This window comes from Octopus bimaculoides, chromosome 2, assembly GCF_001194135.2.
Source record: "Octopus bimaculoides isolate UCB-OBI-ISO-001 chromosome 2, ASM119413v2, whole genome shotgun sequence".
Classification (NCBI taxonomy): Eukaryota; Metazoa; Mollusca; class Cephalopoda; order Octopoda; family Octopodidae; genus Octopus; species Octopus bimaculoides.
The window spans coordinates 61,571,069-61,592,992 of record NC_068982.1 but is presented as its reverse complement, the minus strand read 5'-3'; the positions used below and the strand labels follow the sequence as shown (position 1 = coordinate 61,592,992).

The 21,924-nt window shown below is 33.5% G+C and overlaps 1 protein-coding gene across 3 annotated transcripts; it reads left to right on the top strand.

Moving 5' to 3' along the window:
- Positions 1 to 1,123: 1,123 nt before the first annotated feature.
- LOC106882924 (myelin expression factor 2) lies at positions 1,124 to 20,825 on the top strand. 3 transcript variants are annotated; one of them, XM_052977360.1, is made up of 15 exons: positions 1,124 to 1,668; positions 6,778 to 6,938; positions 7,057 to 7,117; positions 7,202 to 7,295; positions 8,106 to 8,312; positions 8,399 to 8,552; positions 9,231 to 9,341; positions 12,572 to 12,646; positions 12,763 to 13,583; positions 13,673 to 13,724; positions 13,854 to 13,952; positions 14,809 to 14,849; positions 18,476 to 18,594; positions 19,283 to 19,321; positions 19,498 to 20,825. In XM_052977360.1, the coding sequence occupies exons 1-13, from the start codon at positions 1,598 to 1,600 to the stop codon at positions 18,521 to 18,523; spliced, it is 1,995 nt and encodes a 664-aa protein (XP_052833320.1). In that variant the 5' UTR covers positions 1,124 to 1,597; the 3' UTR covers positions 18,524 to 18,594; positions 19,283 to 19,321; positions 19,498 to 20,825. The 3 variants fall into 3 exon arrangements, with proteins under 3 accessions (XP_052833320.1, XP_014789248.1, XP_014789249.1); XM_014933762.2 differs by having other exon boundaries at positions 19,283 to 19,328; XM_014933763.2 differs by lacking the exons at positions 13,673 to 13,724; positions 14,809 to 14,849; positions 18,476 to 18,594; positions 19,283 to 19,321; positions 19,498 to 20,825 and having other exon boundaries at positions 13,854 to 13,905.
- Positions 20,826 to 21,924: the final 1,099 nt, after the last annotated feature.

Sequence of the window (21,924 nt, the reverse complement as noted above, 5' to 3'; positions counted from 1 at the left end):
TATATATATATATATATATATACATACAGCTCTGCCAAGGGCGAAACTGAACTGTAAACTGTCAACTTTTGATATAGAATAATATAATGTAACATATGTATATGAATGTACATATATGTATATTTCTCCAATAAAGCAAATGAAATATTGATGTTCAGCAGGTTGTCCTTGTTAGCAAATGGTGACCAGTTGTTATAGGAAATAAATAAATAAATATATATATATGTGTGTGTGTCATTTACGTGTGCACGTTTTTGTGTATCTCTGTATACATTATACACACACACATATATATATATATATATATATATACACAAACACACACACACATTCATATTATCTATAATACACACACACTAGATATTTGGGTTTATGAGAATTAATGACCTTTCTTTTTTATTAGTATAACTGTTAACATATAAGTCAATAATTGAGAACAAAGGTATAAATAAAAATTATGAATATAAATGTAAATAAGAAAATTATACCATATCAATAAATAATTATCTTAGAAGAGAAAGTGAAAAATAATAAGTTGATTTGAAGAGGATATAGTATATAAATATAGTAATGAATTGTATTTCATTGTGAGATTAGATGCACATATATACGAAGTGGGAGTGAGAGATGAGGAAGCAAAGTGTGACATTGAAGTTGAGTGGGACTCCATAATAATAAACGTTGGCATGGTTGCTAGTTTAATTGAGCAATGGAGAACTGGAGAATTATCTCCCCGCCGTTAACGTCTGTCTTTGGGCAGGGATTTTTTTTCTCTCATTTAATCATTTTCCTTTCATTATTCATCGGACGATACGCATTATTTGGAGTTTTTTTTATGCTTTTATACATGTTTATTTTTTTAATCTTAGAATGAAAGATGAGTAAATTCAATGAAATTTATTTTTTTAATTTTTAAAATTCAATGAAATTTTTTTCTCTACGTTTTCCTAGAAAGACTCAAAGACAACATAAAAAAACCGCCCGACATCTTTAAACAGCTCGCTTTGAATGTCCTCCTACTCTTCCGCCTTCAGTTTCGTCATTGTTATCTCTGCCTCCTCCTCTTGTTCTTTCTCTAGTGTTATTTTGAACCGCCCACCACTTTTCAAATATTGCAGTCTCTATTTCTTCTTGACGTGTAGTACTTTTTTTTCCTATTCTCACTCTCTATCTGTCTTTTCCCCTTATTGTTCCGTTTCCTCTCGATTCTCTTCTCTAATTATATTTTCCGAGAGCTCTCTTTCCTCATCATCTACACTTTTCTCTTTTGCCTCCCTTTTTCTAGCTCCCTTTCTAGTTTCCTAACCGTTTGTTTGCACTTCCTTCTACCCTTGTGCTCCCTTTCTCTCTATCTTTACCTCCCTCTCTGACTCGCTTTCTATCTTCGTGACCGTTTGATTGTTCTTTCGCCTCCTCCTTCTCCCACTAAACGTTATACTCCAACTTCTTTAATACAGTCTACTCCGCCTGTTACCACATTTCTGAAAACGACAACCGAGTGTAGCTTCGGTGTTGCTTAACTCACTCACTCACATACACACACGCAAAACAGTGAGGGAGAGAGTGAGAGAAAGTCTTAGTCACGATTACAGCAGCGATGTCCGACTGCGAAAAAAGTGAGAAAAATTCGAGGGCAAGTTCGCCCAATGCAGAAAACAACCGTTACAGGTAAAACCAATATGATATTTATTATTTATTCTAAACAACTCCATTCACTGTTATCCTCACTTTGCTTAATGAAAGCAAACAAAACAGTAGGCGTTTATTCGTTTCTTACAGTGTCGTTTATCTTCAACTTCACTTCTGTTAGCGAATTTCCAACTGAAAAATGAAGAAAATTTCGTTTGTCATTAACTATTTGCTTATGTCTTTTGTCAATGGTTTGTCCTTTTTCAAATCTTATTTTTCTACCTCAAAGGGTGGCCGAGAAGTGAGGGATCGTCTCTCTGTTATTCTGTATCTAGTAAGAAGTCTGCCATTTTATGACCACTCCTTGTTACTCTAATACGACAATGGCGACTGTTCCAGCAGGTTATCTATTAACGTGGAATAGCAGCATATTTTAAACAATCTTCCTTCTTTGAAATATCCGCTATGGTTTTCCCCCTTATTTTGACTTTAATCATAATTCTATGTCAGTCAGCGTTTCCTGTGATTAACCTACATATACGTGTTCGAAACAACGAACAGTCAAGAGTGCTGATCCCCCATTTTGCGGCCATATTCAGGCTGACGCGCCAAGCCGCTAGTCTCTCACAAAAAAAAATATTGATTTTATTTTTTTAATGTCTTCTCTTTGCTATTTCTCTTTAATTCTATATATCTTGTTTTCCACCAGAACAATTCTTACAACCTGTTTTATAATATTTTACACCTTACATATGGTAATACTCTATTATATATATTTTTCTCCAAATTTCAAACCGCCTCTCCAAAATGGACGCCACCGTTCCACTCGTGCTCTCTCCACTTCCTCACTCTTACACTATTTCATTAGCTAGTTTGTTGAGGGTTATTCTTCTGGTAAATGAATGATTTTTATTAAGCATATTTCTGTCTTTCTCTTTTATTGAAAATAAAGACAATTTTTATCCACTTTGTGCTCTATTTTATCTCTACATACACACAATCGACATAACATGTATTTCCAACCATGTGTTTCTCAAAACCGGATGCAAAAATATTTCTTACATAAAAGGGTGTAAAAAAAACAAAAAAACGTGTTTAGATATAAATGAAAAATAAATGCATTCGCTTCCTGGTTTTTATTTTGTAAATAAAATATTGAAATTACTTTCATCTGTCGGTCCACAATTCTGAAATATTTAAATTAAATGGAGTTAATGTCAATTGTCTTAATTTTGGTTATTTGCATGAATATCGAAAGTTTTATACTACAGTCTGTCATTTCCTTGAATAATGTATTGTGAAGGACACCTATTAATCATACCTTCTCTTGTCCGGAAGTATATACAATGCTTGGATTGTTGCTGAAATTTAAGTAAATTTTAGTAATATTGGGCAGTCGGTTTAAAAGTTGAAACTTATTGGCAACATTTCCTTGAATCTTTCTCGTCAATCGACCCATTCACATGTTAAATAGGCGAAATTTATTGAAAAAGAACTCTTAACGCAAAGCATACAAGTACAAAACTGGAACTTATCTGTTACTCATCCAATTCTTTTTCAACGTAGTATATAAGTCAATCTATTTAAGCCTTTATTTACTTTAAAGTGTCTCCAAGATTGGGTCATTAATTAGATTTTGGGAAAGTGGTGCTTTAGTTTCCAGGTTCAGTAATTTTATGGAATTTTTCCGAAGGACGCAACCATTTAGTGGCGAGATGTCACTTGCCAACTTGGTTTTAGATCTCAATTTACAAGTTGTAATTTGAATAATATCCTATAAAATGACAGGACTGCTAACCTCGACCTATTTAAACCGCAAGATGTTCATTATCTACGTTTTGTTTCTTATTGGTATATGACGCCTTTTGTTTGTCTAGTTTAATATTGAATTAATAATTTCAAGTAAAAGTAATTTCATTAATGAAATTTAACGACAAATTTATCTCGTTTCATCTCCTGTTACATATCCCCCAGTAATAGGGAGTGAAGGAACTGGTCATTTTTACGATGTTATTTCACCTTCAAGGAATGATGATCGCAATTTGATATTGTTTCAGTTTTGTCAAATAATGACAAACTTAAATATGTTCGTTTATTCATCTAATCATTTAAATAGTATCTTGTTTGCCCCGCAAAATTATTGATATCTAACTATTATGTCTACATTTGAGTGCATTTTGCAGTCGCACAGATTTCGAACTAGTGAATGTTTCTAACGATTTACCATTACCTGTTTTTTTTTTCCGAAATAATACAAGGGTTTGCCTTGCTAAATATGCTGAAAATAGCGGTGTTGAGTTCCTGCAAAGGCTCTCTTTCATCACCAAATTGAGTGAAAACCTTAAAGCTATTAAGTTTTCTTCTTTAATCTAAAACTTAGTGGTGGCGCAACAATTGTGAAATTTCATCAATGATTCATTAAGATTGTGAATATGTATATTTTGTGCAATTCTGTTCTAGAATAAGTGAGGAATCGATCTCCACACTATTTATCTATTCAGTTCAGTGCTCCACCTTCTGAGTAGCTGTTTTTCCTTCTTACCGGCCTCTGTTGCTTGGTAACTGGGGCGGTAAGAGTGAGTGCATTTATTATAGTAGCACTACTTAAAGGGATACGAATACAGCAAACTGGAACTGTCATTCATTTGGTTTAGTTTATAAATTAGGCAAAACTGATTTAAAAATTTTTTTTACCCCATTTAGATTGGTGAAAGTTGATTATGTAACTATTCTTGCCCTAAAATGAGTTTACTTGCAGGGGTGCTTAATCAATTTCATTAACAGTAGATTGTGTTCTAAAGCGACAATAATTGAAAAAGTAGTGAAATCGACCACTTGTCCGACTTGGCGAGTATGGTTGCTTAGTCACAGAATATTTTTTAGTCAATTCCTCTAGGTTTAGCATAAATAGTTGATTATATATCAAGTTTGCATTTTAACATTGATATTATGGCGGTGAAGCAGTTTCGGTTTTTCGTTTTATTAACGTCAATACGATGTAGCAGTGAAGATACATTTAAAGTGGGGAGGACGAAGAAACATACTTAGTTTTTGTAAATACATACGTGTTACATATTCTACAGTATATGTTTTTCTTATTCCGGCTGGTTATAGAAACGTATATTTAGGGTAAAACTACACATTGATGCTCCTAACTCTGACTTGCTTTCCTAATAACATTAATAATGCATGTTTTTCAAGAAATTTTACGATAATACGTTTTCGAGGGTAGATTACAATTGATATTGAATTTCGGATCATTCTCATCCCACCTGATTTTGTTTCTTCCTAACTCTCATTAGGATGCATGTTATGAAATGAAATTTTCAGAAATACGTTTCAGGAGAGTATATTACATGGTGCTTCAAAGAAATCTGAATAATGCTAAAGTTAGGGGAAGTGGTAACAATCGGACGAAGAAAATGATGCGAAATGGTTTTTTTTTTTTTTTTTTCCCCCTTAAATTTTATCAACATGGGTATCTAAATCCTTGAAAGCGTATCTGCTAAATTTTCATCAAAGAATATGCATTTTTTCAAAAAGTTGTGTCGGAGGGGTGGACACCAATCAGTAGTTCCGATGATATTCTTAACAGCCGTTTGACACAAATTTCGTTTATCTTCTTTTTTATTTTTTTATTCGCTTCGCACCGCAGGCTTGATTTCACTCATCAAAATAAATAAATAAAAAGTAATGAAATGTTAAGTTTACAACAAAAATTGTTTTAAAACTTAATTTACAAACTTGAAAAATATACTTCGTCACCAAACCTAAGCTCACATTGTTAATCGTCAAAGGGGCGTTTTGATCCTAGTTGAAAGAAGCTTTGACACCCAGCTTCCAATTTAGCAACGAGTCCATGTGAATGGTTTTCCAATGATCTCACTATCGTTTACGATGAAGAAATATTGTAAATCGGGAAATTGGAAGGCGGTGTGAACCCATGTGCGAATATTTTAAAGATGCAAAAGTGTAGCGATACGAGTTATTTTTAACGATGGCGGGAAAGGTAACTGAAAACCTAGTTATAATGAATGGTATCCTCAGACTCGTAATTGTAAGTCTGGTGCACTGATGATTATGTGATAGTTATGATTTCTCGTTGCCTTTTCTAAACCCACGTGAAAAGTTAAAATTGGCGCTAAGCTAACGAATCATAAATTCTCACCGGTGCTCACAGATTACATACAAATAGTGTCGACTAGTAAGATAACTTTATCTGCTAGGTCAATCTTTTAATCTATAATTATCAATAGGAGGGTAGTAGTCTTTAAGAAATTTTCGGCTGTGAATTATTAAAAAAGATTAATTTTTTAAAATTTTAGGCTTGGAAAATTTGTAACGGTAAACGGCTGGGGGTCAAGCTATTCAGTTACCGGAAAATTAAGCCAAGTTTGAATACGGTTTTTGTTATAAAATAACTTTATTAGTGTTTTGAAATGGAGTTGAGAATATTTTTTAATTTTATTATTCGTATTAGCTCATTCATCGTTGCCAACGTAATGTTTTTAATATGAAGCTCAAAGTCGCACAAATCCTTTTAAAATTAACCGTTGGCAAGTACATAAATGAGCATATTTCTTGATTACAAATTTATGGTGGTGTTCTCTCAGTTTTAACTTTTTCATTTGAAAAATTTTTTTTTTCTGACATTCAAAATGGGTTTGCAATGTCAATTAACTGTCTTTTCTTTTTCTGCTAAAGTATTTTAATGAAATTGCATACAATAAGAGCAATAACACTTCGAAGGTTTTAGGACCCTGGTCCATTAGGCTTTTCAGAAAGCAATTTTTTGTCTAGAAGGTAAATTTAGCCCTCAAGACCCACTGATTTCTGTAGTTTAAAGCAAATAAAGCAACTTTGGTTAAACTACAAGTTGTGATTTGATGGTGCTTGTAACAGTAAATTATGATAGCCACTGGACTGGTAAGAAAAGTTCCTGAGATGAATTATGGGTTATGGTTTTCAGTTTGGATATGGATTTTCTAAAATAGTCTGTATTGAAAACATAATTGTGTGCTAAAATGACGCTCATAAAAACAATAAGGATAATGTAAGAAAGTAATTTACACATACTTCATGTCTTTCATTTACTATTTTAAGACACTTAGAAAATTTTTTTTATATTTATAAATTTGGTTTTATTAGGTCTCCATCGGGATCTCGTTCCCGATCACCTGTTAGATCAAGGTCTAGATCTAAATCTCCAAGACGACGGCGAATAACAGTTAATTCAAAACGAGTCTATGTCTGCAATATTCCATATGAAATGAAATGGATGGAAATAAAGGATATTTTCAAAAAGGAAGGTAGGTTCTTTTTAAATATTACTTTTAAGTAACTTAATATGTTGAACCACTTGTTGCTTTAATTTTATCTTGTAAGTCTATGAAGTTTTTAAATGAAAAATATTAAAAATTTTTGTAGTTGGTGAAGCTCCATATGTGGACATGATGGAAACTGTTGATGGAAAACCTAAAGGAGCATGGTAATTATATTTTAATGGTTTATTTTGATATTTCAATATTTATAGGATATGATGATTAACAAATTGTCTTTTCTCTTCCTCCAGCCTTCTAGAATTCAAAGACAAAGAAACAGCCAGGAAAGCCATTGAAAAAATGCACAGATACAAAGTTAAAGACAGACAGATTGTTGTACGAGAGGTAAATAATTTTATTCTACAGAAGTCTATTGGAATAAAAATTTTAGTATTTTGATGCTGTGATTTTTAAGTTTGATATGATTTATTAAAAAGAACTGATCTATACAGTTAGTGATACCAAGAAATGAATGCTAAATTAGGTAAGATAATATATAATTTCAAGTAACTCAGAACTTTATTAGTTATGGAATCCAAATTGATGTTATCAAAGATAGGCAAAGAAATCAAGTTGATGGAATTCAGAATCACTGGATTACACTACATTCTGAAATGAGTTTGTGAGTATGTATTATCAGAAAACACTGCTATGAATGGTTGCTTGAATTACATTGATTGCATAATCATTTAATGTCCATGTTGGCATGGGTTGGATGGCATGACCAGGGCTGGCAAGCTGGAAGGCTGTACCAGACTCCCGTCTAATTTGACATGGTTTCTACAGCTAGATGCCCTTCCTAATGCTGACTACTCCAAGAGTGTAATGGGTGCTTTTACATGCCTTACCTGCCACAACTGCAATTTTACTTGGCTTCATGGGTCTTAAGCACAACATAATGTCAAAGGTTTCGGTCATTCATCATTGCCTCTGAGCATATAAAATAACATAGCTATGATGTTTAAAACATCATTAGGGAGTTGTCTTTTGTATAGAAACTGAGACAACCTTTTCAAGGATGTACTTGAAAAGAATAAACTATTGAAATGACTTAATAAGAGCTTCAGATTATGTGACATTCTTGGGTAAATTATAAAATCTTGTCAGTAATAACTTCTGATTTGTATTTTTAAACTTTATGTAATTTTGTTATAGGAAAAAGAAAGCGATCGACAAATGATGCAGCAGATGAAAAACCAACAGCAACATTCTATGGGTGCTGGTTTAGCTGGCCCTGGCCCAATGGGCATGGGTGGCATGGGTAATTGTGGAGCAACGTCGGGATCTTCAGGGCCCAATCCTCAGTTGCTCCAGAGTTTAGGAATTGAAGGTCCTCTTACAAATACAGTTTTTGTTGCTAATGTAAGTAATTTTCATTTTGTATTTTGATTGTCATTAATTAAATTCAAGTACAATGTTTTTATTTTATTTGAATTTTTTTTTCACAGCTTGATTATAAAGTAACATGGAAAAAATTAAAGGATGTTTTCAAGCTGGCAGGAAATGTACTTCGTGCTGAAATAAAACAAGATAAAGAGGGTAAAAGTCGAGGAATGGGAATTGTTACCTTCGAACATCCAATGGAAGCTGTACAAGCAATTTGTATCCTTGCTTAATATTTGAGAGTGATAGAGCAAGTTCCTTCTATTTTATCTGTTGATGTATACAAAACAATTGCATTAATTAAACCTATCTTGTCTTTCGAGAAAGGCTTGAAGTAAGAGCTGTGTGCTATGCTTATCTTTTGTGCTTACGTAGATGAGGCAGAATTTGTTGAGGTGGATTTTCAGCTGGATGGCTCTTGTTGTAAACCCTTATGATTCCAAGTATGGCAGTATTTCCCCATGACAGTATGTTCAGAGATACTGGAAATGACCACTGCTTGCATGATGGTGACACTGGTTTACAACTGTCATGGCAAGGAGATTGCAACATGTACACATGAGCTTCTTGCAGTTTGTGTACCAAATCCACTCAAGGATTTGGTCTGCCTGAAGCTGTAAAAGACATTATCCAAGGTGTCACACAGTGGGACTGAACCTGGTACCATGTGGTTAGGAAGCAAACTTACTACATAGCTATGCCTATATTAAAAAAAAAAAAGTTTTAAGATTCTTTTGTATTTATTAGTGATATTTGCAGTTTCGATGTTGCTAATTTGTTACACCATTCCTTATCTTTAAAAAAAAAAGAATGCATTAAGATTGTTTTTGTGCTTATTTGTAAATAAATATTTGCAATGTTGCAGGTTTGTTTTGACCTTCCTTAACTTAATTTTAGCTATGTTCAATAGTCAAACCCTATATGATAGAGCAATGGTTGTTCGGATGGACAAAACCAGTGTAGACACATCAAACGACAAAACCACACACCCAAAAGTTTCTCTTCCAAGTAAGTATTTTAAAGCTACAAAATGCTATGTGGATGCAGCCGATAATTTCCCAATAATATGTGCTGTTGAAAGCCCCTCCTCTTCTGGTCCTTGCTTTTTACTTAGTTGTTGTGGTTGGAATTTATCTGGAATTCTAATTGCTTTCTTTGTTTGGTAGTCTGGTTCATTTCTTTTACCTTTTGTTTTTAACATCACTGCTATCATGGTGGAGTTATATGCTCACATCTGGAGATAGAACCTGAAGCAGTTGCCAGAATGCTGTATTATTTTGATACCTCTCTGTTGTTAGAGAGAATATTTATCCCCACTTAAATGTGAATGTTCAATTAGAACAAACTTTACTGCGGTTTCCTGGCACTATCAATATATAATACAGGTGGAGGAGATGAATTGCTGCTGTCTCTAGTGGTCAAGTGTCCAAGCAAGGTCATAATTACATGATCTGTAGGTATTGGGGATTTATCTCCCTGTTGTTGATATAAGCAAGTGCATTTTGCACAATAAAAACCAATATGAGAGTTCCTTTCATGATAATTAACACAGTAAAGTTTGTTCAAATAGAACATCCACATCTAAGTAGGGGTAAATATTACCTCCTGGTACTTTTACTGCCTCTGTCACTAGTGATCTCTAGTTAACTTCATCCAATCCATCTCGAAGACCTTCGAAAATCATTGGGGCTGCTTTTCCTTTGACTCAGCCTTTAGAAATTATTCTGAGTACCTTATGCATGGTTTTGTGGCCCAAATTTCTATTCTACTGCACAGCATCTAAATCTTTTTGTTGGCCAATACCTGGTTAGAAATTGGTAGTTGGAAATTGTTGGAGTTAATGTTTGTATCCTTATTTGTTCATACTTGTCTCAAAAACCAGTGTGTAAGATATTGGGCTGAAATTTCAAGGTCAATATGATCAACTAAACTTCAGCCAGTGAGTAAAAAATACAGTTTAAATTGACTAGAGAATCCATTAAGTCAGTTATGGCCTTGCCTCTGTTGTTTACTTTTACTTCCTCAGGCTTGTATATGCATGTTACTATTGTGTGTATCATTTGGCCTAACCCTGTGGCATTTAAACCAACCATATCTGGCTCATTCTTTCTGTTTTATGTTCAGTGTTAATGAACAGTGAAAGAGTATTGGGAATCCGATTCAGATTACACAAACATCTTTCTATGGAAGTTATTACACTGCTGCTTACACCCTATTACAGTTTACTGTAAGATGAAAAAAAAAATCTTCTGGTGGTTGCAGTAATATCTTTAATATAACTTGATAGTAAATTGGGAGTACCTCTCTGTAAATATTTGTTCACACAACATACATATGCATGTATATACTTCCATCTATATGCATATATATTTACACACACATATAACAAATTTTGTTCCTTGATCCATGCTTGTATGGTATGGGCAGGCCTCAAATGTCTCACTTGGTCAAGCAAAGCCCATTGTCATTTACCACATAAAAAGGTTCAGGGTTTATAAAGTTGGATGCATTTCATAACTGTATAAACAGCAAAGCAAATTATCCATCTTCCTCATTTCTTTTCACCATCTTTTACTTTGAGAACACACTGACACATTGTTATCATCTTTCTTTTTCTAGCTCTGCCATGGTTGCCACACCCACTCTTATATAATGTTCTCTATCTGTCCCTGTCATATGTTAGCCTCTTAATACCTAATACAAAGCCATCTCTCTCTCTCTCTCTCTCTCGTTTTGAGAGGTTCTTCTAGTCTTACAAGTTCCATGGTGTCCTCTCTGGTGCTAGACACAGAAGAGAGTTCTCTGTAAATTGCTTTCTATTAGGAAGGGCATCCTGCCAAACTTTGCAGTCTTCTGGCTCATTGAATCCTATTGAACTGTCCAACCCATGCCAAAATGGAAGATGGATGTTAAATGACCTTTTCAAATTGCAATTAACCTTCATTTTAAAATCTATGCAAAAACCACCTAACTTAGTCATATACTAAAATTGTAAAAATGATTGTTCATTGTAGAACATTTCAGTGTCACATGGTTTAGTGACTAGGATGTTGCCCTCATGATCACAAAATTGTAGTTTTGATTCCCAGACTAAGCATTTCATTGTTCTTGAACAAAACCATAACTTCAACATCTGATATAATACACCTGTACAACCAATACCAATTAAATGAAAGTGAGCCAATGTACAGCGTAAATATTTAATCCCACTGTGCAGCACCTTAAGCAAGTGTCTAACTGTAGCCCTGGCTGACCAATGCTTTGTGAATTTGGTAGAGAAACTGTTATTGTTTGTTGGCTAGCTTATGTCACTATAATTTAATGGCTTTTTGCAAAAAAAAAGACTGATAGAATAAGTAGCAAGCTTTAAAAATATAAGTACTGGGGTTGATTGTTTGATTAAGCCATTCAAGACAATGTTCCAGCAAGGCTGCGGTCCAATGGCTGGTTTCAGTAATGGGATTGCTGCCATAATAGAGCAAACTAAGATTTGTTCAAAATCCAAATAGTACTGTGTGTAACTATACAATGTGATACTTATGATGAAACTTTATGACTGGTGATGTAAGAGCCATACTTGTTAGTGCTGGTCTCTCATTCTAGGTCAAAAGTTCAGAGTTGATTTGCCACCAGAAAAATTTTGCTTTAAAAGGAATATATTGGTCACCAGGTGTACAATATTTCCAAGAAACAGAGGTTACAGTAAATCTAGTGAAAGTGGTTTGGCAGCTGTACGAGGGTAATGGTGCCAGTAAAATCAGGGAGAGGGTTACAGTTTGTAACTGGATCTGGGTGAACAAAATATGCATACACAAGGTAGGAGTAAGGTAGAGAATTTATCATGGAGTGGTGCAAATTATTGCATGTTATATGTACATATGGCTGCAAGGTCAGTGTAATAGACATGGACACAGTAATGTAAATAAATGTGGATGAGTACAATATTTATGTATACTCTCTTGGCTTCTGCCAAATTTGGTTCTCACGGCATTGGTATTGTAGGAGACATATTCTTGATATGCAGACTGCAGTGGTATTAATGTGTGGCCACATGGTTGTGACTGCCAGGTGGTTTCCTAATTGATTATCAGCATGCAATTTTCTTAAAATTATCATTATGGATTTCATTTTCACCTGTCTGGTTGGGCATAAAAGTCACTGGATTTACTTTTTCAGTTAATTACAGTATTGTTAGTGTAGCTAAATTGCTTTTACATTTTAAATTCTTTCTCCTTTAGGTGGCTTGAAAACAATTGGCTTGGGTCTTGGTGTTGGAGGACAGCCTCTGCAGAACTTCAATAATCAAATGTCAGGTGTGTAAATATTCTTTGTAACATTTGTGAATTGATGTGTTGAATTTAATCCTTGCAAATATTAATTTATACTGAGTCTTCAATTGAAATAATTTATCTATCTTAATATCTTTCAGGTGGTGGTGGTGGCGGTGGCGGTGGCCCAATGGGAGGATTTGGTGGTAGTGGAGGTGGTTCTGGCAGTAATTATGGTAACATGGGAGCTATGGGTAGTGGCATGGGTAACATGGGTGCTGGACCTATGAATAACTATAGTGGTATGGCGGGTGGCATGGCAGGTGGTATGGATAATATGGGTGGTGGTATGGGTGGCGGTATGGGTGGTAACATGGGTGGCATGAATGCTGGTATGAATACTGGCATGAACACTGGTATGAATACTGGTATGTCAGGAATGGCTGGCAATATGAGTGGAGGTATGTTGCCAGGTAATATGGGCATGTCTGGTATGGCAGGTATGTCTGGTGCCAGTAGTATGGGCAGTGGTACTGGTGGTATGGGAGGTGGCATGGGTAGCGGTATGGGAGGTGCAGGTATGGGTAGCAACATGACCACAGGTAGCATGGGTGCTATGGGTATGTCTAGTGGTATGAGCGGTGGTGGAAGCATGGGTGGTATGGGTGGTGGAGGCGGAATGGGAGATGGTTATGGTATGGGTGCAAGTAATCTAGGCCCAAAGAACTTTGGCTCAAACCAAGGGATGGGTGATACTTTTTCTAGCAACATGAGTGGAATGGGTGGCTTAGGTAGTATGGGCATGATGGGAAGCATGGGCAATCAGGGCATGAGTATGTCTGACATGAGTGTCCACGGCTTATCTGGAATGGATGGACGAACCATGATGAAGAACATGAGTAGCAGTGGAGGTACAGGTTCTGGTGGAGGTGGTGGTGGTGGCAGCACAGGACGTGATGACTGCCACATTGCTGTGAGAAATGTGAGTATTGTTTTGATTGATAAAATTTATAAATTTTGTGGTTTGTATCCAAGTGTGTTACTATGTGTTGTCTAATTGATTTGTTTCAGCTACCTCACTCATTCACATGGCAGATGTTGCGAGAAAGATTTAGAGATGTTGGTAAGTGTCAAAATTTTTTGTGCCTACATGTAGAGAAATTAGATAGTTGTCACTCTACAATTTCAGCCTGTGAGTTAATTCCAACTCGTCTGATTTTTTTGCTCTTTTTTTCTCTCTTTCTCCTATTAGGTGATGTAAAATATGCTGAGATTAAAACAGATGGTGGTAAATGCCGTGGTTGGGGAGTAGTAAGATTTGCTACTCCAGAAGATGCACAAAGGGCAGTCAGTATCCTTTAAGAATTTTGTTTTGTCTCCTTTAAGGTTAACCCCAGTTATTGTTCCAATTAGCTCAAGATATTTCATAACTTCTGTCACTTAGGTTAAATTTAAAACTTTAAATATTTCCATACATTTGCAACTTAGATTTCTTTCAATATCTTCAGTGTGAGTGGAGTTTAGTATGGGTTTGAGTGTCACAAATTTACACCTGTTACATGTTCAGGGATTATATTTGTGTATTTTGTGAGATAAGTATTTTATTGAGATATATATATATGCATACAAGATCTATTCTAGAAATTTAAAAAGAGAATATTGAAAGTGAACATTCTGATCAGTTTGTCCATTTTTGTATACTAGTATCTTGCTGTATGGAATACATGAATTAGTATGTGGCATTGAATGTATATAGCTTCTGAAGAATTTAGTAAGGGCAACATTGTTAATCTATTCAGTTTCGAGAAATTTGTTGTTCCTCTCACTGTCACAGTTGCTTTTAGTATTGGAATTAAAAACATTTGCTGCTGCTTTTTTTTTTAATTGTCCAAATTTGAGTTTTTTTTTTCTATAGAATTCCAGGAATACCTGATGTCGGACTGTTTTCTATAGCAATCTATTAAGACTATATTACCACTAACTTGGTTCATTTATATGGAAAAGACTAGGTTTTGAGTGGTTTAGATATAACCTTTTTAATTAGCTCTTAATATTGAAAGTTGTACTTCATGTAGTAATTTTGGCTACCAAAAATATTTTAGTACAAGATATTTCAGATTTATGTTGAAATATATAAACTGAATGCTTTTCTATTTCTAAATCTTTCTATACATGCAGTAAAAACTTATTCCTTAACCTGTGTTTAGATTTAATGAATCATGCTCGCATTGAAGGGCGAGAAATAGAGGTGAGAATCGACAGAGTTTGAACTGGAGACATTTCACATCTTCAATCATCATGTCTACACATCAGAAGCAAACATTTTAATTGATACATGGACCACTTTTTGTTCACTTGTCTTCTAGCCTTTTATTAGCTTTTATGTATGGATCATGGTTGGTGTGTCAATCACGTCGTCGTCGTCCTCTTGCTCCTTTTGATGTTGGATCTGATACAGATTTTGATCACTATTCCTTGCCAGTTGGGGATTTCTCTTGTCTGATCCTCTAAAATACAATACTTACATGTACCATCATTTGTAATAAACCAACATTGATTCAAGGCTCTTTGTCCTCGTCTTCACAGTTATGGCCTGCTGAAAGCTGTTTTGTTTTTTCTTTTTTTTTCTTTATTTTTTTTTTATTTTAAACCCCTTTTGGAGAAAGCTTGTCGTTTCACTGGTATGCAGCTTTTCAGTTATTCTTGTCCAAATTTAATTGAATGAAACCTAGAGTTCTTTTTTTAATAAAATCGTGTGCACACAAATTTTTGCAATTTTTTATCAAAATGTGTCTGAATATTTCAACTTGGATCAACAATCAGTGTATCCATTCTGTTTCCAAATTAGCTTTTTTCATCATTGGTCATCTTTCAGTAAGTTATCAACGTAATCCATGTGCTTTAAAAAATATTTTTTTTATTTGGACTAGGTTGTTTCAGTACCTAAGCACATGGTTTTTCTACTTAGTTTATAATTTTAAACTAGAATACATTGAAAAAGAAGCAATAAGAAAAAATCTTGTGCTTTGCTTTTAAAAACTTTAAAAGGAAAATAATAGATTTGGGAATGTTTTCGGTTTTATTTAATGAAGCATATTTTCTTCCCATTTGTTTGAAAAGATTCAATAGAATATTGATTGGTATTTGACAAATTGCTTTAATTCATTTTTTTAAAAAATTTAGTTTCATTTGCTCAAGTTTATATTAAAACTGAAATCTGCTTTTGGTCAGGTCACAATTCTTTCCTTAAGTACAAATCTAAAGTTGAATTTCATAAAATTACCTGGGTTTTTTTTTTTCTTTAAATATATATATATTTCTCAACTTTGATATATAATTTCAGGCAAGCGCTGCTAATATTTGTGAAAATTGCTTGACCTGTTCTAGAAGTTTTTAGAATTTTACAATTCAGCAATGCTTGTTTCATCTCTTGATACTGGCTATGTTTGAAGTGAAAAGATTTAGGAAACCAACCAAACCAGTTATTTACTTTTGACTGAGCAAGTGGATTTAATGTTGAGATATTCATTCAGACTTTTTACTTTTTACCTTTTTGAAGAAGAACAGGGCTGTTGGCAGCTTACTCCAGCAATACAATTTGATCATGCTGAACGACTGAATGCCGAAAATTTCCAGGCTCTCCAGTCATAAGATTACCACTGCTGGCCAGTTACTAAGGTGAATTTTGTCAGCAATTGGCTCTTTGCACTGCAGACCTACCCACATGAGGGTTAAAATAAATGGAATGATATACTTATTTTCCACTCTTCCCCCCCTTTTTTATTTTGCTTATTTCCTTAATTATATTTTAAACTTTCACATTGTTATATAGTTCCTTGACTTTACTCCTAAATGTTCTTCATGACTTACCCCCTTCAATTAGTCTCTTCCATTTTTCTTAGCAGCCCATTTAATTATTCATTTGTTAATTGTATATCTTCCTAACATAACCACATAACAATCATTGGAAAATTCTGGGATAAGGGAATTAGTTCAGTCTACCTGGAAATTTGTGTACCTCAGTGGTTCCTGATCGTTTTTGTTTGCTATACACATTTCATTCTGGAGATGGAGCTGTTTGATTGCCAATACTTAATTTGCATGTTTTTTGTAATATGGGAAAGCTTACAAAATTTTCTTCATAAAAAGAAAAAAAAATTTTAATTTTAAATCTTATATATGTATATCCTATTGTATATATTATATATTATTTTTTACTTGCTCCGGTAGTTAGTGCTGCTTATTTGACCCTGGTGGTATCTAGCAGAATATTTCCCAAGGATTTTTATCAACAGCTTCGTCTGTCTGTGCATCAGTTGCACAGAAATGTGTATGCTCCAAATCTTTTCTTCATCTCTTGACTCTCTGGGAGGATGGTCTCACTGAACTCCTTTTTTTATCTGTTGTCCAGAGAGAATAACTCTTGACTTGGAAAATCCAAGTTGAAGATTTATTATTTATCTACCTCATATCTAGGTGTTAGTTAACTCCTAATGTTTGTTGTAAAGACTTCACAGTGCAAGCTTGCTGAGGGGTTGTTGAGGCTCTGACGTCTTTCAAGACCATTGTATTTTCTTCAGTCAATAAAATGATGGTAAGTAGGAACTATCTTTTGTCTCTTTTCTTTGTTTTTTTATATATAGTAATACTTACAAATGGGATTGGTGGCTTTTTATTTATTCTGCAATTACTTTAGTGACAGTAAATATTTTTGTTTTTCTAGCTCATCTTTGTTGTGAAATATTTTCGTTAGTTCCCTAGAGATTAGCACTTTTTCTGTAGACTTGCTGGCCTGCTAAGTATTCCGTTAAGGAGTCCTGTTTGTTTAAACTATATACATGTATGAATTATCCACTGCTGAATTTGTCCTTTGTTTTCACTATTCTAGATGGGCAAATTCTCTTCTTCTGGTTCAGCCACTTTTTATCAGCTTGAATATGAACTTTCCCCACCATTCTTAATTTTTTAACCAAATATTAAATTTTCTAATTGTTTTTCTGTATTTCTAGTTTTGTATTTAATTGTAATTAACTTAGCTTACTGCTATTAGACGTGATGCTGTAGTTGTTTTCTTTGTGGATATTGTCAGTCTGTGTGCTATGCCTTCAATTAGAAGTGCTGCCAGAAAGAGGCTTCTTCACTTTGACCTTTTTATGCTTATCACTATTTACAACAATGACTATGATTTCATTATAATAATTAGACAAGTGTTTTGTATTCTTTCATCGTGCTTTGCTACAATAAATTTTGCTGGCTGGCCTTAATTGTAAGGCCCACATCTTCAATATCACTGCACCTCTCCGAACAAAGAAATATTGGTTTTTGTTTACTCTCAATTTGTTGCATTTATTTTTTATCAAGCATTGTGAAATCAATCTCGGCTTGCTGATGTTCTGTAAGTTTTTCATGTTTCTCCCTCGATGCTTTTTTTCAATTCTAATATATATTTATATATATATATCAATAGCATCATTCTATTTTTCAATAGGGAAGGAAACTTAATTTATACTTTATTTTTGTAAATAAGTGAACTGGTCAAATGGTCCTTTTTACCTCTCCTTGAGAGGATAACAATTTTCTTAATCCTCCACATTTCAACAAAGAAAAAAATATTACAATGGAGAGTGGTTTTTCTTTTGAAAAATGAGACCAAAATATGCTCAGTGCTTCTGTTTCCATGGAGTGCGCCAGTTGATGTAACTTATCCTGTGCATTAAAAAAAAAAAATCAAGTTTGTATAAATTTATCCATTGGTTATGTATATATATAAATATATATATGTATACTTTTGGTCTGGTTTTCATAGTTTCCTTTGCATTTATTAATCCTTCAAACTGTAATGCATCACTGATATCTTATATTTTTTTTCTATAGTGTTTTCTAACATCTAAAGATCTACCTCACTCTGGCATTCCATCATAGCAACAGATTTTTATAATGGATCCTTGAGACTGCAAAATTAAGTTGCAGCTTTTGTACATGTTTTGAGATGGGTGAGTATTAAAATTGATTTTAATTACCCTTTGCTGTTGTAATTGGACCTAGATCTATTATGAGAGGATATGACAGTTCTATTCCATGTTCTTTTCTTTATTCATTTCAGTTGTAAGAGTATTTCTACTACAGCAAGTTTTATAAATAAGTTTTGACATTGAGTGAAGTCTATGCACTCAGCTTTGTGCACTCTACATGATTACTTATTCCTTAATGATTAAATGCATTTGCTCAGAAGATAGTCCAATAGATCCTCCTTAAAAATATCTCTACATGCCAAGATACCACTTGTCCATGTGATTGTGAACAAATTTTACAAATATTTCACCTTCCCAATTACTTCACTAAGATCAGTCTCCTACTCTACTCGACGGATGTATGAGCATTGGATAGAATGCTTTGTGGTATTTGTTCCAGCTCTACTTATTCCTTATAAAGTTTATATTAGTCTCATGTTAGGGTAGCAAATTGGCAGTTAATATTGGATAGAGATATCTTGCATTATTTGTTCCTGGCCTCCTTGCTATTAGTTCGAATCTCACTGATGTCAATTTCACTGTTTTTCTGTTAGAACCTTTTGTACATAGTGTAAACACATTTACCTGTTTTGCCTGAATGGTTTAACATGAATTCTTGTCAGAATTTCAGTTAGATAATAGATATAAATTTGCCTTTCTTTGTTTACAGTATGATGACTGAATTGAGAATTCTTATACTTTCTAAAAGGCATGTGGTAAGTTTATTATTCTCCTAAAGTGTAATAGTTAAATTCTATACTTTGGCTATATTAAATTAAGGTCCTTATGGCTACTTAGCATATTAATATAATATTGGATATTTTGAAATTCCACACATTTTGTGACTTCATTGTATAATGTATTACTTTGTATTTTTCCCCCCAGGTTGTGAACGCTAATTACAAATGTGGAAAAATGAAATTTTATATGAACTATCCTGAATTTGTACAAATTTATTTTATATCCATACAAACTCATTCACTTTTTACAAAGCATATATTTTGTGCCATTTTTCAAATATTTGTCATTTAAATATTCATAACTAACATTTCTACAAATCGTATATATTTTAAATGCCATTTTAAACATGCTCATTTAAACATTGAGTTTTTATAGCTCATTCTTAGAGATTCTTCTCTTTGATCTCAATTTTTGATGCCTTGTGCTCAAAATTATTACAAAACCATAGTCTTTCTGAAAGTGAAATCTGTGATAACAGTCCAACTGTGATTCCTCATTAGTCATTTCATCTAAATAAAATATTCAAATAATTTTTTTTTTTTCTTAGTATGTTTAAATCTGTTCTAAAAGATTTACTAATTTGATATTCAGTTAGTGGTAAGGGAAAATAACATATGCCATTACATTTCAATTTTACTGGTTTTATAATTGTAAAAACTTTCCAGATAGAGCCTCAAAAGGAACAAGACTCTGATTTCCATAGTTGCTCTTACATATGTCGATAATTTATTAGTTTCTTCAATATAATTATCATTTATCACTGGTTCATTTAGTTTTTTAAAACTAGCTATTTGTATATAGCAGAATTTTGATATATCATTGTTCTTCACTGCCATATTCTTAACTGATTATAATTTTGTTATATTTCCAACTAAGAATACATCCTCTGTGTTTTCAATTTAATTCCTAAATAACTAGGAACTTGACTGGTTTCATGAAACAACTTTTTTCTGTTTTCTGATAAATGAATATTGTTTGGAATACAATTAAAGGTTTTTAGATAAATCTGAATTTTTGTCTCAAATTTACTCTAAATTGATGGTAATTTCAGTGAAATGAAGTGTGACTGAGTTGGCTATTATGCTTGGTTTGGATTGTGCATATATCAGGTGCACCATATAGCTAAACTAGAACGATGTAATTGAATTCATCAATTTCTGAAAAATATAAATTTTTATTCAGTTAGCCAATGTGTACATGAATTTTTGCAAGTCATCTTGCAGGTAAATAAAATTGCATGTGCACGACTCTTTTGAAGAAGGTTGTTTCAGTTTACTTTCTACTACTGGGAACTTTCCTATTCATCCAGGTCTTGTATAAGACCATACTTTTGTTTTTTTTAAATTCTGTATAATGGCTTGTTTCTACAATTGTTTGGATGGAACATTTTCAATAGGAAAACATCAAAGGAAAATTATTCTAAAGATATTTTTTAAAAATTTGTTTCTGTAATAAATTCATTTTTGCTTCAATATTGGTGTTGCTATCACTCAAATTGAAATATTTGACTTGTCTTAAGCTTGTTTGATTCTTCATTTTAATGCTTCAGTTTCTTTCAAGGTACCTCGTGTTACAAAATGGGAAACTTTGTTTCAAGTGTAGAAAGTTATAAGGTGCATAAGGAGTGGAAAAAGTACCCAGGGAAGATATACATCAAATGTATGATGTACATCAAGCATATTTTATCTCCTGAAATTCAGTTTTGCTGGTAGAAAATCTATCATAATTTGCAGCTACGTAATTGAATATGTATAGTTTTGTAAATCTCCAATTTGAATTGCTAATTGAGGAATAAATCTGGAGTCAAGATGACCCTGCAGGTGTGGAGCGATTTTCTTCTAGTTCTTAAAATAACGATCTAGGTCCATAGCAGCTATTGGTAATAGGTCCAGTAGAGGGAGGGTTCCAGCAGCAGTGATTTACTTCTTGATGTTATAATGTTTATAGGTTTTATATTGGATTGGAGAGTGCTCTTCAGGTGAATGCAAAGAGAAATTATTGGTAGCTAACAAATTCATGGCTATGATCTTCAGTAAAATGTTCTTTCTACAATGTTATGTAAGGATCTATCATTCATATTTAGTATACAAAATATTCAACCATATTAACCCCATTAAGTCCCAGAGTACTTAAATTTTTAAATATTACTTTTAAATTTTTACAGGTGATTGAAAATAGTTTAAAATGAAAAAAAAAAATTATTAAAACTCCTTTACTTCAAGTAGAAATGGAAATATTCTGTCTTGTAAATAGGACACTCAAACAATGTTTTATTTAATGTTCTCATTTATTGTCCTATTTATAAGACAGTGGGACTTAATAGGTTAAGCACGCATAATGGTTTAGCATCTTTTCCAAATTTGCTGAAGCAAAGGACTTATGCTGCAGAACAGAACCTGCCTTCAGAGTGTGCTTGAGAGTTCAACACAATTGCTGGCTCTTGACATCACAAATCACTTGGTTATATCAGTGCAATCAGACAGTAGAGGTGATGCATATATAGCAAGGATTGATATTGTGGACAGTGGAGATGCATGTTGCACTGAGAATGATCTCTTCTATGATTTCTGT

What these genes read in the sequence shown, in the direction of transcription:
- LOC106882924 (XM_052977360.1), top strand. Translation starts at nt 1,598, where the DNA reads ATGTCCGACTGCGAAAAAAGTGAGAAAAATTCGAGGGCAAGTTCGCCC. An exon ending in GGAAAACCTAAAGGAGCATG is followed by an intron (nt 7,118 to 7,201) that starts GTAATTATATTT and finishes CTCTTCCTCCAG; the next exon opens with CCTTCTAGAATTCAAAGACA. An exon ending in CTTCAATAATCAAATGTCAG is followed by an intron (nt 12,647 to 12,762) that starts GTGTGTAAATAT and finishes AATATCTTTCAG; the next exon opens with GTGGTGGTGGTGGCGGTGGC.